General features: G+C 36.6%; 1 protein-coding gene across 4 annotated transcripts; it reads left to right on the forward strand.

Moving 5' to 3' along the window:
• The first annotated feature begins 4,847 nt into the window (after positions 1 to 4,847).
• On the forward strand, positions 4,848 to 16,829 carry LOC116118265 (ATP-dependent RNA helicase DBP2-like). 4 transcript variants are annotated; one of them, XM_031404246.1, is made up of 14 exons: positions 4,848 to 5,195; positions 5,477 to 5,569; positions 5,668 to 5,832; positions 5,964 to 6,059; positions 8,725 to 8,799; positions 11,785 to 11,943; positions 12,532 to 12,612; positions 13,445 to 13,543; positions 13,868 to 13,963; positions 14,501 to 14,632; positions 15,393 to 15,467; positions 15,748 to 15,837; positions 15,940 to 16,014; positions 16,194 to 16,829. In XM_031404246.1, the coding sequence occupies exons 1-14, from the start codon at positions 4,950 to 4,952 to the stop codon at positions 16,365 to 16,367; spliced, it is 1,656 nt and encodes a 551-aa protein (XP_031260106.1). In that variant the 5' UTR covers positions 4,848 to 4,949; the 3' UTR covers positions 16,368 to 16,829. The 4 variants fall into 4 exon arrangements, with proteins under 4 accessions (XP_031260106.1, XP_031260109.1, XP_031260117.1 ...); XM_031404238.1 differs by having other exon boundaries at positions 4,950 to 5,195; positions 11,782 to 11,943; XM_031404249.1 differs by lacking the exon at positions 14,501 to 14,632 and having other exon boundaries at positions 11,782 to 11,943.
• The last annotated feature ends 303 nt before the right edge of the window (positions 16,830 to 17,132 follow it).

Below are 17,132 nucleotides of genomic sequence, written 5' to 3' on the forward strand. Positions count from 1 at the left end.
AGGTAAGTAAATCCAACTCAAGTTAAGATTTAAGAACTCTTTTGAGTAGAGATTTATGTATGTATGTGTATATATTATGTCTATTGAGAAATTGTGATGAGATGGATGGTTATTTCTATTTATTGTTGTATATACTTGAGTTATGAGAAGAGTTGAGATGTTATGATGTTGAGTTGAGACTGAGTTGAGTTTGATGGAAGTTGGAGAGAGTTTTGAGCCAAATCCTTTGGGAGTGTCTTTCTTTGACAGGAACTTAGAGAGTATGAGGGAGTTTCTCCCATTTTGGGATGATTAAATAGGGGAGAAGAGTTATAGAGCAAGTAGAGTTTTATATGCACATGAGTTGTATGATGAAATGCTTGAGTAAGACATGAGTAAGAGTAAAGAACCTTAATTATTGCTACATGGCATAATTGCATTTCATGAGTGCATTAATGAGCATGAATCATCCATATGCATTAATTGCATTAGAGAAAAAGAGTAGAGCACTTTGAGTGTAAGCTTTATTAAGAGAAAAGAGAGAAAAAGAGAACAGAGTAGGTTGTGCGATGGGGAACCCGTGAGTTATGGGTAGAGTATTCCCGCATGTACACTGCATTGAGAGAGCGGCATGAGTATGAGAGAGAGAAGTGGTGTAGCTCGTGAGAGTGCATGCGGATGAGGGCTGTACCCGAGAGTATCCGAGAGAGAGTTTATACACTCACATGGCCAAGGGTTTCGAATCCATGCATAACCGAGTCCGATCGGCTAGAATGAGTAAAAGTCACGTAGAGCGGGAGCGAGTCCCGGCCGTGCCTCTGGTAAGATAAGGCCGTGACTACTAAAGAGAGTTAGTAGAAAAGAGTTATGAGAAAGAGAAAATAGAGAGAAGTATAAGAGAGAGAGTAAATGAGCATTGTAAGGAAAGAATTAGAGAGAGAGTTACGGGGTTAGATGAGTAGAGGATTTACTTACTGAGCATTGTTTTAGTGCTCACCCCGTTGTTTCCTATGTTTTGCAGGATCTATGTGAGGACACGGTCGGATGGGCGTCGGCAAGCGAAGGGAAATGGCTATACTGTCCACCTTGTTTTTTATAGTTTTGTACATGATACAAATTTTGTATAAAGAATGTATATGTTTAATGAAAGAAAAATTTGAGCCCAACTTTTTATACTATTTTATATGTATTTTATTATGTATATGTTTTATGAGTATTTGAGTAGAAAGCGGCTATTACAGTAATGTTGGGGGTAATCCGATACCCTCCCCCCGAGATTAAAACATTACCGGGTAATACTTTTTTTTACCTATTTTGCCCTTAATTAAATTCCATTTTGGACACAATTGCCCTCAAATGTCTACCAAATAACAATTACATAGCCCCCCTACATTTGAGAAATTAGCTAAAACACCCCAGTCACAAAAAAGTTTAAAAGTTAACAAAATAGCCCCAGCCATCAAAGACCACTGCCGGTTGCCAGCGTTAGTTGTTGTAATGGTGCATGACCGATAGGATCTAGCCGGTCGTGCATTGGTAAGACCTTTTTCCAACCATGGATCATAGATTCATGGCCAAAAACGGCTAGATCTGGCGTTTCTATGGCTGTTTCACGGCCAAAGATGTGGTCATGGATTTGTGATCCATGGCCAGAAATGGCTTTGTCGATACATGACCGACCATATACGACCAATCGTGCACCATTCCATTGATTGTTGGTAGCGACCGATAGTGGTGGCTGACTGTCGGCAGTGGCTTGGGGTGGGTGAGGGTGATTTTGCTACAAATTAAAGTTTTATATGGTTGGGGTGTTTTAGCAAAATTTCAAATGTGGGGGGTTAAAAGAATAGTTCAAAAAATAATAATAATAAATACTATTACATTAATATTTAAAAAGGAGGGCAATTTAGTAATCCATATAAAATACCCACTCATTTATCCTCCCAACTAAACATATTATTCACCAATTTATTCGAGCCAACTAAACACATTTTCTAAACATTCTCAGTAATCTTCAAGGTGATTTGTCTTTCCATTAATATAATACCCCTATAATAAAACATTATATGATCCAAACGCCTCCCTCAAGAATTAGAAACTTACTCACGTTTAGAGGCTCCTTCTTTACTGTTCGTCAGTATTGTCCATGACATTGTTCACCGAACTGTTCACAACATTATTCATGGTACTATTACTAGAACTGTTTACCAATATTGTTCATCAAACTATTCACAACACTGTTCACTAAAACTGTTCACGACCTGTTCATCGGAACTATCCACGACATTGTTCACTGACACTATTCACGACATTGTTCACTGACACTATTCACGACAAGTTCTTAGCAAACCAAATCAAGAGTAGAAATGCATTATGATATCCACATAGAGAATCGGCAAGAACAATAAAAGGAAATTCCAATAACTTGATTGGAGTGGGTGGTTAGGGTTCCTCTCTCTCAAAATTATGTAAGATCGAGTGAGTGAATAATTGTTCTAATGAAACCTAATTTTAAGTTTGCTTATATAGTAAACTTAAAGTCCTATTCCATCTTGGAATATGATACAATTCTATTCCTAATCGGGTTTATGCTAAATCCAATTTAGGATAGAATTAAATAGGTTTCCAATTAATATATTAATTAATATTAATATATAATAAATGTATATTTAATATTAATTAGGGTAATTTTAATTCATTCAATTAATATTAATTAGGTAATCTTATTTATTCTATTTCATTAAGAAATAGGCATAGGCAACAACCTATACAAAAGTACCAAATTACCATGTCTTTGTGAAAAGACCAAAATGCCCTTTAGCCCTTTCTTTGATCAAAACACGTTCTTTACTTAATTCCTTTCATGTGTGTGATTCGTAGGCTTCCTATCATGTTGGCAATGAGTAGTATAGCAATTGACCTCCACTTAATTGTCTTCCCACACACAGACCAAGATTGGCTTCTATCAAGACATCAAGGCCACCCAACAAGTAGAGATCAGTGAAAAACTGATACCTATCAACGGTATGGTTACCGTGCAATTCAATCCTTTTATCATCCATTATCTAATCAAAGCTGAGGTGTAGAAATAGTGTCAACCTCATATACCCTTTATATCTTGGTATTCGATTACTGGACCAATAACCGTAATAATAAATTAGATTGAGCAACAACTCGATCCCACTATAATCACATATTTATTATCGTTGCCAATATAACCGAACTATGTAGTGAGATAACTTCTCTCGTACCTGATAGTGATGAATCCTATGTTGATCCACCATAGCCTTAATACACTTCTCAATGCAACCAACCACTATTGTTCTAATAGCTCTGAATAGGACTATGTTGGGCTAGCGTCAAACTACAACAATTGGTATATAAGGCACTTCGGTGATCTTAAGTCTAAGGATCACATGCACCACCATCAAATTAGAGGATTTATTCTAGAAACAATAGGATTACCATTTATGTAGAATCCTCTGCTGGGTTAGTCAGTGAACTTGCATACAACAAACACCTAGTGTTCCATTAAGTTGTCACCAAACAACCTTAACAAGTGAGATCAGTCATTGTCTTTTAACAGGATCTTTTAATATTATGATAGCCTTATCATATTATATGTGCCCTTGGTATGAATAATACTAGGGCTAGTTTTTAGAATGACTACCATATGTGATCATAGGGTTCTCACTATCGAGATTTGAAACACTTGATACCCTTGTGATGGTTCTACCATCCTAAGGACACATATCAAGACATATAGAATGAATTACACGACATATAGAATGAATTACATGACATATAGAATGAATTACATGATATAGAGAAAAATGTATTTTATTGATATAAACATGATTTACGTAGAGTCAATATTACAATAATTGATTAACTTTAGGATACTTATACTAATAGTAGGCCCTTTGACACTTAAGTCAGCACAAGTGACAAGGTGTTAAATAAGGTAAAGAATGGAAGAGAGTTGATAGAAGTCATCGTTAATGTGGATCGGTGGCACAACAATCGTCGTACAATGGTCAAAACTTGGTTCTGCGGTGCAAAATGATGGCAGAGCAAGGGTGCGAGAATGAGAGTGTGAGAATAAATTGAGCAATGTAAAACCGAAGTCAAAAGTATGTTATAAGTCCCCCTCTAAGAAGGTTGACCTTAGTCTTATAGGCGATTGGGGTGGTTAGAGCTCCCATGAGACTCGGAGTCCCATTGGGAAGTGAGCGTCGTCTCTTGACTTGATGAGGACGTTGTAATCCCCCTGAGTATTGTACCACGTGGCAGAAGACCCAGAGTTAGTTGAGACTTAGTCAACGGGACATGAGACCTGATCGTGGAGTTGAAGATGGGTCATGTTACTGATGGGTCGGAGCATGGGATGATCCAACATGTAGAGAGACTCGACTTCGAAGAGCTGCCCAGATTGTAGGTCAGCCCAATTCATAGAGCGACCTAGGTCATAGAGTGGCTTGACTCGTGGAATAGCCTAGCTCATGGAGTGGACCAGCTCGTAGAGTGGTCGGCTTTTAGAACGGACCAACCTATAGAATGAGGCATCTCGTAGAGTGGATTTCTTACAAGATGAGTTTTGATGTACCACCTACCTTGGTTGGGTCGCAACGTGGAGCCAACTGTTTTTGCCCATACAACGATGGGTGGGAAATTGTTTTTCTCATAGTTTATGGGTTGGAAAAGTAATTATGCAAAGCATTGGGTGGGAAATTGTTATTCACCCTTTTACTTTTTCATCAATCCTTGGATGATGCCTATACAGTATACACCTATACAGACCAAAACATAACCAAGTCCGCGTTGTTTTATTTGATTCTTTTCAAAGAATTATAAAATTGAAACAGCGTCACTCACACTTAAAAAGAGTAAAATACAGTTTATGACATTGTCGCTACCAGGTACCAATCAATCCTCTCTGCTCAAAACCTCCAACTCTAAAGAACAAGACGATGTCGTATTTGCCACCACACCTCAGGAACTCCACTTCAGACTCAATGAGCAAAGCATCTCCCACCAACTCCTCTGTTGTAACCCTAAACACTGACCACTCCAAGCTCTCATTTTCTTCAAATTCAAATTCTGTCGCCTCCTTCTCTAATGCCTTTCGTCGGACCGCCGCAGCTCAAACCCTCCCTGAACCTGTTTTCGCTACCTGGAAACCCTCTGACCGCATCCTCCGCTTGCAACCTCAACAAGTGAGTACCAGTAATTTGATGCTTTTCTGTTGTTTAGTGGCTCATTCAGTGAATAGAAAGATAGTTTAAAATAAAATTGAATAGATGCGTTTTTTTTTTTTCTTCTTTTTATTGGTTTTTTGTTTTTCAGTGAAATAAAACGGAAAATTTAAAATAAGTTTGAATTTATTTTTAATTTGAAAAAGTTTGAATTTAGTTTCTCCGTAAAATAAAAGGAGAAATGAAAAACAAATTTGCATTTAATGTGTGAATTTTTTATTTGAATGTGTAATTTTGTACAGATTGAAGAGGTATGTTCGCGGCTTCATGTTGATGTTAACGTTGGTTCACGCTCTCTTCCTGCTCCTCCACCAATTGAATCTTTTACAGACATGGTGAGCTTTGAGTATATTGGGAAATTTTTTCTCCTTCTTTGATGTAATGGGCAATGTTAAATTTGACGTGTATATAAATATATTTGTCATTTTTCCAGTGTTTGCACCCTAGTATCATGAAGGATATTGAGTTTCATGAATATACAAGGCCAACTTCTATTCAGGCTCAGGCGATGCCGGTAGCTCTTAGTGGAAGGGATCTGTTGGGTTGTGCTGAAACTGGTAGTGGTAAAACTGCTGCATTCACCATCCCTATGATACAGGTCAAGAGTTGGTTTATATTAAAACAAAGGATGTTGTATTTTCTTTGTCATCCTGTGATGATAATTTGTATGTATCCTGCAGATGGTAGTCATTTTTAATTTGATTTTTGTATTTCAATGTCAATGTGCAGCACTGCTTGGCTCAAACACCAGTTAGGCGTGGTGATGGACCATTGGCATTGGTATTGGCTCCTACTAGAGAACTTGCCCAACAAATTGAAAAAGAGGTGAGATTTTTAGCTATATAGTTCCGTGATGTTGTTATAAAAGCTTGTGTATTGATTTTGGAAATAACTGCTCATATTTATGAATGATCTCACCATATAGTGCTGACTTCTATGGAGGAGGTGTTCTACCTTTATTTAGTTCTAACAGTCTCCTGAAAAAGCTTCTTAGCAGTTGAGGTTTCTTGCAGCTGGTTTTGATCTCTGTAATTATATAAGGAAAACTTGATGAATAATAGTTTCAAAGTGTTTTTTGCCTTTGGTCGTGTGTGCTCTGCTTTCTGAAAGAGCCTGTTCTAGAAGTTGGTTTTCTGATTATGTGAACATATTTTGTTTACTGATTCAAGGAACACACAGTGTATGAGCATTGTGGGTTCTCTTGATTTAGGCCACCTGATGGTTAAGTCAATTTAAGGATAATGGACAGTGTCTTTTACCAGTCTTCTCCTTTAGGTGTAGAGTGAGGATTGTGTGAAAGCTTACCTCTTTCTGCATGGTTTTCATTTATTTATGCCTCAATTCCTAGTGACACACGTTAGGTTGTTCCAATGCTATGTTGTGTGCTCTTTAGTTATGTTTGTGCTACCCTAGCATTGGAACTTTGTCTCCTTCACAGTACAATACTCTTGTATGTATCCTAATATCAAGCTTTAGGTTTCATCCTCGTATTGGCATGTGGCTCGACACCTAAGTGGCCATGTGCACACTGGCTATATTTGGATTTACCATGTGCACTCTTTTGGGATTGTGTTGTTTGCCTCAACTTGGGCACAATATCCTCTTCTCTTTATAAAATGGGTTTTGTTTATTGGTTCTTTGTACTTGGGTTTCAAGGAAGTATGTAGGCTCATCAAGAACCTCTTACTCCTAAGGGAGTTCTATCTTCAAGTATTTCTTGTATATAATAATTTTGTGAATCAACATTTACATGGTGAATTCTACTTTTGATGGCATTATCAAAGAACTAGATATTAGATACTTTATGTAAGTGTTTATCAATTGTAGTAGATTTTAAAAGAACACTTGAATCCAAGAGGGATATAGAGTTGTAATTAACAACGGTTGAATTTTTCCCTTCTAAAGGATTGTCTTAATTGTTTGCGAGCGGGGGCATTGGTTGTTGATTAGACAATCAAACACTGTTTCTTGTCTACATCCTCGTGTCTGGCTATAGGTGTTATTGTTGCTTGAGCATGTAGCTTGCCACCTTAGATGGCCAGGTGCATGGGGGTGAATTTTACTATGTCGACTATGTTTGCTTTTTCAGTATGCTTTCTGACCCAATTAAAACACAAAGCATCTGTTCATTATATAAAATGGGTTTGGTTTAGTGCACCTATGTAGTTCGGTCTCAAGGAGATTTTTAAGCCATCAATTATATGCTTCTTTTCTTCTCATTTTAGTTGAAGGTTCCATATGTTTTCATCAGTGTGCGAATTTGTTTTCAACCGGATACTACCATGTGCCTTTTCCAATATATGCACATATTCTTTCCTGATCATCATATCTTAATCATCATGCTGACCTGTTACATGAGCTGGTTAGATCTGTCGTAGGGCTAAGATCTATTTAAGTATTATAATAATTTTGTTTTTAAAAATAAAGCATTGCAATTTCTACCTAGGAAACTTTATGATTATTTATTTGTTTTAAGCGAGACATTTACTTTTTCCTTCTCGGTTATTCTTGTGCTTGACCTCTATGTAAAATCTATACAAACCAATCCTCCTCAATCAATAATTCTGTTTTGAGCTCTTTCCTTACTGGTGTTCAAATTCTAGTGTCATTTAGCACCCTTTTTTTTTTTTTTTTTTTTTTTTTCCTCTTTGTAATTGGAAAACCCAAGAGATTATAGTATAGACTCAAACAAGCTCACAAAGAACATATAATATTGGAGAAAAACCAGGGGCTTGAAGAACTAGAAGCACAGATATTTAGCAATCTAGGTCACCTGAAGAGAGACTATCTGTTATTGAAGCAAGGTTTAGAAAAAAATCAGGAAAAAGGGATGACAAGAGCTTGAAACTACTTTGTTTGATGAAGAAATGATGTTAGAAATCCAACTATGGAGTGGATTCATAATATAATGGTTGCCATTGTACTCGGAAGATGGATAACTTCAATTTCTCTGAGAGATTTGATAATTGTGCATAAAAAACCTATGCTAAGGCATATATTCATTTAAGGATCAAGCTAACCCGTTTCATCTCTTCTTTATAGAGGAAATTTTTTTGTACTTTCTGCCTCATTCTTGAAGAGATGCAAAAAACACAACAAGCTGATGTGTCTCGTCTTTTTTACTTTTTGTTTTGAAAGGTGAATGTGATGGTTTTTACCCTTTTGTAAGGTTACCAAACAATCTAAGAAAACAAAAGAGAAAAGCTAAGAAAATAAAAAACAATATATTTTAATTAAAAGGAACAACAGAGGTGTGTCCTTTTAACAGATGTTTCAATTTTTTTAATGATTGTCATAATATATAAGAATCTCTGCTTACTAATATTTTTAACAACAATATGTTCTCAGTTTGAGAATTGATGATTACTCTGTATTTTGTCTTATGTATATATATACAAGATTCACGATATTTACTTTGCATATCCTTTTTCTTTACCTAATGACTCTTTATTTTCTCATATTGAGATGTTACCAATTCTGTATTGAATAGGTTAAAGCTTTTAGTCGATCTCTTGAGTCCTTCAAAACTGCAATTGTGGTGGGTGGAACAAACATTGCTGAACAGGTGAGTAATTCTGTCCTGATATTTATTCCTTTTATTGATGTTATAAATGGGTTAAATTTGACTGGTTGGATCTCTTGGGTTGTACAAGAGGTCTTAAGATCAAATCTCGCTCACACCAGGGTGGGGAGGGGTTTTGTTTTAAATTGTATGTTTTTATTTTTATATTTTTTCAAATGTGATGGAGAATGAATGTGTGTCTTATCCATTTCTCGTTGCTGTTGAAGTAAGAATTGATGTCCGTTTGGCATTTATCATTGCTGTTGAAGTTGGTTTGCAGCATACAGGGATGTCCCTTAGGTACTTGTCCCCACTGAATTAAAGAATTCAACTTAAGTCTAAGGGGTAGTGTAGTCTTTTCCTTTCATTTACCATCTCTGATAGTTTGATAACATGGCCTAAAAACTATTTTGTTGTTTAAAGGGTGTTGGGATCCCACATTGAAAGGGAAAAGGGTGGGCATGTGGGTTATAAAGGCTTGGGCACCCTCCCTTGGCAAGTCGGTTTTCCAAGGAGAGTTCTACCCAAGCCCATGAAAGACCCATGGCCCAGCCCAAATTGTTAAGTTATTGGAGTGGGTTCCTATCAATTGGTATCAGAGCATGATCCTGTGCCTATGTGGTAGCGCACGCGTGGCAGGCTGACCTTGGGCCCGGGCTGCTACCCCAAGAAAGGGCATGGAGGCCCGAGGGAAAAAGGGGATCCGCGTAGTCACCCAAGGGGTAAAGAGGCCGACGGGGATAAAGAGGCCGACGTGGACATCGGTTGCAGAAGCGTGGTGGAATGTTGGGATCCCACATTGAAAGGGAAAAGGGTGGGCATGTGGGTTGTAAAGGCTTGGGCACCCTCCCTTGGCAAGTCGGTTTTCCAAGGAGAGTTCTACCCAAGCCCATGAAAGACCCATGGCCCAGCCCAAATTGTTAAGTTATTGGAGTGGGTTCCTATCAAAGGGCAATCATCTTTTATTGATTTGCAGAACCAATCAGAATCTGCCAAGAAACATCAATCTTCCTCCCATTTTCCTACCTGAGCTCTTCCTCACAGCCATCACTCTTCCCTTATTATTTCTTCTGAATTTTATAACACCCTCAAACTCCATTTCTTTTTCTTTACCATCGAATCCTCTTTTATTTCTTAAAATTATTTTCCCATACCATTACTTTGCATGATACAGTCTCCCTTGAATGGAGTCAAGCTCCTCTTGCCTTGGATTCAAAATGTCCGCAACCTAGAGGTGGAGCTATTAAGGGTGTGCCCCCCTTGATGTACCCTTGAAAATTTTATAGGAACCAATCATAGTGGTGCTGCAGTTTTCCTATTTCTTAAAAAGTTAGAAAAGCATAAAACACATTGTTTCTCTTTGTTATGTTGCCCCTTTAGCCAACACTTTATACTTTTCTCTCTATATATCACATAGATTAATCATTCATCGGTTGTTGATAGGAACCTACTCCAATAACTCAATAATTGGGTTGGGTCATCGGTCTTTCATGGGCTTGGGTAGAACTCTTCTTGGAAAACCAACTTGCCAAGAGAGGGTGCCCAAGCCCTTATAGCCCACATGCCCACCCTTTTCCCTTCTAATGTGGAATCCTAACATTCTACCATGCTTCCACAACCGACATCTATGTCGGCCTCTTTACCCCCGTCGGCCTCTTTACCCCTTGGGTGATATGCAGATTCCCTTTCCCTCGGGCCTTCATGGCCTTTCTCGGAGTAGCAACCCGAGCCCAAGGTCAACCTGCCATGGGTTAGCTTGCCATGCGTGCGTTGCCACATAGGCACAGGATCATGCTCTGATATTAATTGATAGGAATCCACTCCAATAACTCAATAATTGGGTTGGGTCATGGGTCTTTCATGGACTTGGGTAGAACTCTCCTTAGAAAACCGGCTTGTCAAGGGAGGGTGTCCAAACCCTTATAACCCACATGCCCACCCCTTTCTCTTTTAATGTGGGATTCTGACAGTTATATAGTACTTTTAGATACTATAATCCTCGTTATTCACCGATAGGTATTGCATTCGCTGTTATTCACCCATATAATTGTAATAAAATATTTTAGATTGGTTCTTGGCCAACTGAAAAAAATAATTATTCTTTCATCAGATGCTAGGAGTATAAGTTAACACTAAATTGATATGTAATCAGGTGCCTATGAATTTGGATTCTAGAGAATTATACCTATTTTTCATGAGAATGTCAAGAAAACTTGTATAAATTGAAGAAAGTATTTCATAGAATTAAACTAGCTTTCCAAAGTATATCTATGCATCTATGGGTGAAGACAGCCCAAAAGCAAAAACTAACCATAGATACAGGACATAATAAAAAGTCCTGATATCCATAACTCACACTAAAATCATACTTCTTTAATCACATCACTGCAGCCTCTCAATTATATTGAATCAAATTGCATTTTTCTTTTTGTAATACATGATTGTTGAATGAAAAACCCTAGGGTGCTTCTAAATTGAAGCCTGCACATGAAGACAATTTCGACCAGTTCAGTTTATAGTTTTAACTACATGTATATTTCAAATTTTATTTTTTCGATGAACCTATTGTATTATGCATAGGAATATCGTTACAATTTCATTGTTTCCATGCCTTATATCTTGTGCCACAATTCTGAATATCTTAAATGGAACTTCTGTGAATCAATATATATCAAAATTGATATTTAATATTTGGAGTTTATTTTATTATTACTCATAGTCCTATCCTCTGGATTAAAACCTTGGCATCATCACTGGCTAGGAGCACATAGAGTAGATTACACTTTTTTTAGTTCTTCTAATAAGTTTCTTCTTCCTGTTTATATTTGGCTTTTGGTAAGTTTAATCCCTGATTGACTATCCTTTTCCTGTAATAAGCCAAGAATAATGATTAGGGCTGCACTGTCCTGTTATATGTTGAAATAGTTTTTCTTTGTTTCTCCTAATCTCATTTGATTTGCATTTGTTGGTGGAATGCTGTGATAGAAGTCTGAGCTACGGGGAGGTGTCAGTATAGTTGTTGCTACTCCTGGAAGATTTATTGATCATTTACAACAAGGAAACACATCTCTTTCTAGAGTTTCATTTGTTGTTCTGGATGAAGCTGATAGAATGCTTGATATGGGGTTTGAACCACAGATAAGAGAGGTATATGGTGCCTTTACTTTAATTAATTTTAATTTTTTTTCTAAAAAAAAGTATGCACATTTGTTCATGAACATGTATGCTCATGTGAGCACAAGTATGTTGCTAGCTAGGCCAATCCTTTTATCCTATATGGATCTGTATTTTTATGTCCACTTTTCTCCTCTATTGTTCATAAGCTGTCTGTTAAGCTATCCTTTTTTTGTTTTTTTATATTTATTTATGTCTGGGCTTCAGAGAATAATGTGAGCTCTGGACATGAACATTTCTGCCTTTAAAAAACAGTCAGACAAAGCCAAAAATATCATCAAACTGAATAATTAATTTGAATCATCTATGTGAGATATGAATCGAACTAGACTTTGTGGATATATTCTTCTGCTTTTTGATTTCCTTTCACGATTTAAAATTAACTGCTTAACTGATTTACTGTAAGTATTGCTTGCTCAAACCCGCTTTCCCCATTCTGGTGATATTTTCCTGTCCATAACATTATGATAAGGCTTCCACTAATATTGGCAACGTGACACCATTCCATTCTTCATTTACATTCTGTAAGTAGACACATTGCAATGTTTGATAATGTTACAGGTAATGCACAATCTTCCAGAGAAGCATCAGACTTTGCTGTTTAGTGCAACCATGCCTGTGGAGATAGAAGCATTAACACAGGTTAAGTCTCCTGTTAATCTTCTGTTTTTTCCTACAAGCTTTATACGAGCTATATAAAAAGGGAAGTACGCCTTGTCTGGAAAAAGATCAGGAAAGACTGTGTAGCCAAGTATCACTTATCTGTATTGGTTCCCAGTCTTTAAATTTCTGTCAATATGTGTTGATAAATATAAAAAATCTAATTTCATTCAGTATTTTTGTATCATTGTATAACACTTAGGTCAGATATGGAGTGAATGCTAGTTTTGCTTTCATATTAACATATCACTTAAAACAGGTGATCATACTTCAGCTTTCTTACATTAGAAAAATCTGAAAGGAGTCAGTTGAGTTCAGTTTTGGAACCTTTAATCTTGTCATGTGGAGTGTGTGAATGTTTGGTAAATTAGTTCTACTCCCCATGTCAGGTTTATCAATATTTCTGGGAAATATGTTTGAACTCGGAAGCCTTCAAATGAAGATGATCATATAACTTCTGACCTAAGAAGTCCAATCCTGCTAACAGGGGGAGTACTAGTTGTCATAATACTCTTAAAACTCATTTCTCAGTTCCCTGGTTACTTGATTTTAGAATTTCAAATAATGCTGATGCATAATCCAGTGGCAAGTGACAGTGGTTGATTGCTTTTCTTTAACATCCTTGAATGAGATAATCAGTTTGTTTGGTGTAGTAATATTTTTGCTACCAACTGCTTGATGAATCTGCTATTCTTTGGTCTGATAAATTTTGTAAAGCAATTAAACTCTTAAAGAGATAGTCTCTGTCCTGTTTGTATCATCTTCACAAATAATGTCTCTAAATTTCTTATTCCTTTCTCTTACCCAATTTCAGGAGTATCTAGCCGATCCTGTCCAAGTTAAGGTGGGTAAAGTGAGTAGTCCAACAGCAAATGTTATTCAGATCTTGCTGAAGGTTTCTGAGAGTGAGAAGGTATTTATCTAGGCTCACTTTGTTTTGGTTGTTAGCATGGCAAGTTAAATTGACGCCATCATATTTCTTAAGGGTAGGAACCATACATCTTAGAAATGTTCGGTTAATCAGATTAATTTTTTTCCAACTCCTGGCTACATCGGCTATTGGAGAGATTTTTGGAATGGATATGTTCAATGTAACGATGCGTGTTATTGGTCATGACATCTTGGATAGCATGTTTTAGAAACATTTTTCTTCTCTAAACTTTAATGTATCCAGTCTTTTTATTGGTTGAGTTGTTGACTTGATTATAATGTTGTGATGGCATTCAATTTATTGTAGATTGATCGACTTCTAGCTTTGCTTGTAGAAGAGGCTTCTCAGGCTGAAAGATCTGGTCATCCATTCCCTTTAACTATTGTGTTTGTTGAAAGGAAGGTGAGTTGAGGTCTATGTTCATTATTATTGAGACAATCTTTGCTGTTGTGACCAGCTTTGAATTTACTATAGTTTGTAAATGTTGATGTATTAGTGATTTTGGTGCCTTTTTCCATACCAATTTGTTTACACTAAGCAATACCCTTGCATTTATGGGGTTCCAGATTGTCATATGCTTTATTTCCTCAATAGGCGCCCTTTTGGATGTCAACCCCAAACGTTGTATGTATGCTGTTGAATTTATGGACTCGGTTCTAAGCTTGTATTTTAATGTGTTTTAATGAATATTTTGAAACTGTTCACATTCAAGACTTATGCTTAAAATTAGATGTGGATAGTTTCTAAAGTTAGTTCTGCATGACTACCAGAATTCCTGATTAGTGTTAGGGTTAACAGGGAAAAAAGGGGAAAAATAATTATAAGAAAAAGATGAGATTTCTTAGAATTTTTATTTTTCTTGTTTATGATATTTTCTTTCAAATCTCTGGCAGTTTTTTGTTGAAAAATTCTAGTTCTTGATCATTGTTCTGGATGTAGACAAGGTGTGATGAGGTGGCTGAAGCTTTGGTTGTTCAAGGTTTACATGCAGTTGCTCTTCATGGTGGCCGTAATCAGAGTGAAAGGGAGTCTGCTCTACGTGATTTTAGAAATGGCTCCACTAATATTTTGGTTTGTGTTTATATTACCTTGGAGCACTGATGCTTGCACTAAAATTCTGTTCATAAGGATTGATAGTAAAACGTAATATGTAACTGAGATGGTCCCCTGTGTAATATAAATTTTTCTTTTGTTTCTTTCTTTTCGTTTTACCAAGTAGTATGTTTGGAAAATTTTGGGTGCCTCTGCTGTCCTCGGAAAAACTATGGTTCTATTACATTCTACGTAAAACTTAAAGATGAAAGCTATTTTGATATGGAGATTATTATAGAATTGAAATCCATCACCCTAGCTAATGGTGTCAGATAAAATTTATGGCATCTGAAGATTTAGTGTTTGTACCACTCTTCATGAAGAGTATGCCATTTGCTTTTTGGCTTATCCACAACAGATTTTGAGGTTTAAATGGTCTACAAACTGCAGTGGAACCATTTACCTTCCCGTGGGTGTGCTAATATACTTTTGGTGTTTTAATAATCTTCAAGGTCTTCCTTCTTAAATACCATTTTTTATTTTCGCAAGAACTTGTTTGGGGTAGTATTTATTAACATAGAAGTATCCTCTATGGACTGAAACTTCTGTGCTGTGATATATTGAGAAGAATTCTGAAAGTTGTGATTTTTATTGGTGTCATACCAATCTTATTCAGGGCATATGATCGAACCTACATTATATTCTTTTCTTTTCCCTTGTATTCCTCCATTTATATCCTCTGTTTCTTTGGATCTATGTGACTGTTCTGTAGTTTGTTAACTGATGCCTATGTTTGCAGGTTGCAACAGATGTTGCATCACGTGGTTTGGATGTTACAGGAGTCGCTCATGTTGTTAATCTAGATCTTCCGAAGGTATTTTCGACTGCAACTAGTTCATAACCACAATGTATAACTCAGAAGTTATTTTGAACAGTTGAAGTCATTTTAGTTCTAGCAATTCACAATTTCGTTGGTAGTTATCTTCTTGAACTGTTAAATAATGAGTATCATATGACACAGATATTAAGCCAAGAACCAGTGCCTTGCGGCACATTATGCCCTAAATTAGTGCTAGCCTCATCTTTCAGTTGCTATTAAATCTTTTTGTGAAGTAGAAAATCTGAAGCTTCAGTTATGGCTGCCTCAATTATAGACCATGGAAGATTATGTGCACCGGATTGGAAGGACAGGCCGTGCTGGGTCAATGGGCCAAGCAACTTCGTTTTACACTGATCGTGATATGGTACTGTCTGTTCCACCATTTTCTTCTGAAATAGCATTTCTTATGCTCGCTTTCTTGTGTAGATATGACACTTATACATTTCTTGGTGTGACTATATTCTAGTTCCTTGTGGCACATATAAAGAAAGCAATAGTCGATGTTGAATCTGGAAATGCAGTGGCATTTGCAACTGGGAAGGTAGCAGATTTTCACTATGATGAATAACTTTTCATTTGGCATTTTTTTCACTTCACTCTGGCAGCCATTTTTCCTAATTGTTTCCAGTTATTGTTTTTTACTAAATTGGTTGAATGAAATATAGTTGTGATTTGAAACTACTTCCATGTTTTGAGAAAATTGGTCCTTTTTTCTTACAGGTTGCAAGAAGGAAGGAGAGAGAAGCAGCAGCTGCTTACAAAGGTGCAAGAATTACCATGTCCAAGTCAATGATGGGACCTACATCAATTAACATCGAAGACAAATATAGGTTCATGATTGCTACTTCAAACATCAAAAGGGAGGGTGCTGCGGATAGCGCTTGGGATGACTGATAAATCTCTTATGGTTTCTCTTGAAAGACGGTTGGTTGGCGATCTAAGTTTTAGGCTTCAAAATTTTAAGGTTGGTGACATTTCGTGGGTTCTGCATCTATTTGTCTTGAAATTGGTTTTCCCCACTTTCAGCAAGTAGCCCGAGGAGATTTTATGGCCTCTCACTCATTCTTGGTGTTAGTAACTATGTGTTTTCTCCACCATTGAAAGTTTTCACTACCAAGAAAAAAAAAATGCATTTATGATTTTGATGCCTATAACTCTTGGATTGAAGTTCAAAGCGTTCTGGTGATGACAATGAAAGTAGTTCACGTTTCGTCCCAGTAGTCTCTTCGCAACATCAATGTACTTGGAAAACGATTACACGGACAAAGTGATTTGCTATTACAACTTATAGGATTGGCTCACTGGTTATGTACATTGTATATCTTCAAAATGTTATATCAAAATATTTGTGTCCGATTATGCAGAATCTGTTAGGGCATTTGTAGATTATAGCTTCTAGTTGTGCCAATCGACCCTCGAATTTAATTTTAATTTGATTGCTGGCTTTTCATGAAACCTAGATAAGATAAGACGGTTGTTTTTAGTGGACAAATATATGGTTCGGTTGTACTAGAAAATTTTGTAAAGAGAATTGTATAATAGCATGCACATGTAATATTTTTTATACAATTTGATGTTACAAAATATGGTTGATTGATTTTTAACTAAGAATAAACTTTCATTTAATCTTTTGTCACATCAGATTGTATGAAAAATGTT

Source organism: Pistacia vera, unplaced genomic scaffold (genome assembly GCF_008641045.1).
Source record: "Pistacia vera cultivar Batoury unplaced genomic scaffold, PisVer_v2 Contig124, whole genome shotgun sequence".
NCBI lineage: Eukaryota > Viridiplantae > Streptophyta > Magnoliopsida > Sapindales > Anacardiaceae > Pistacia > Pistacia vera.

Bases quoted from the DNA above. Each gene is read 5' to 3' on its own strand.
- LOC116118265 (XM_031404238.1), top strand. From the start codon at position 4,950: ATGTCGTATTTGCCACCACACCTCAGGAACTCCACTTCAGACTCAATG. The intron at 8,800-11,781 runs GTGAGTAATTCT...ATGCTGTGATAG, and splicing joins GAACAAACATTGCTGAACAG to AAGTCTGAGCTACGGGGAGG. The intron at 15,468-15,747 runs GTATTTTCGACT...CCTCAATTATAG, and splicing joins TTAATCTAGATCTTCCGAAG to ACCATGGAAGATTATGTGCA.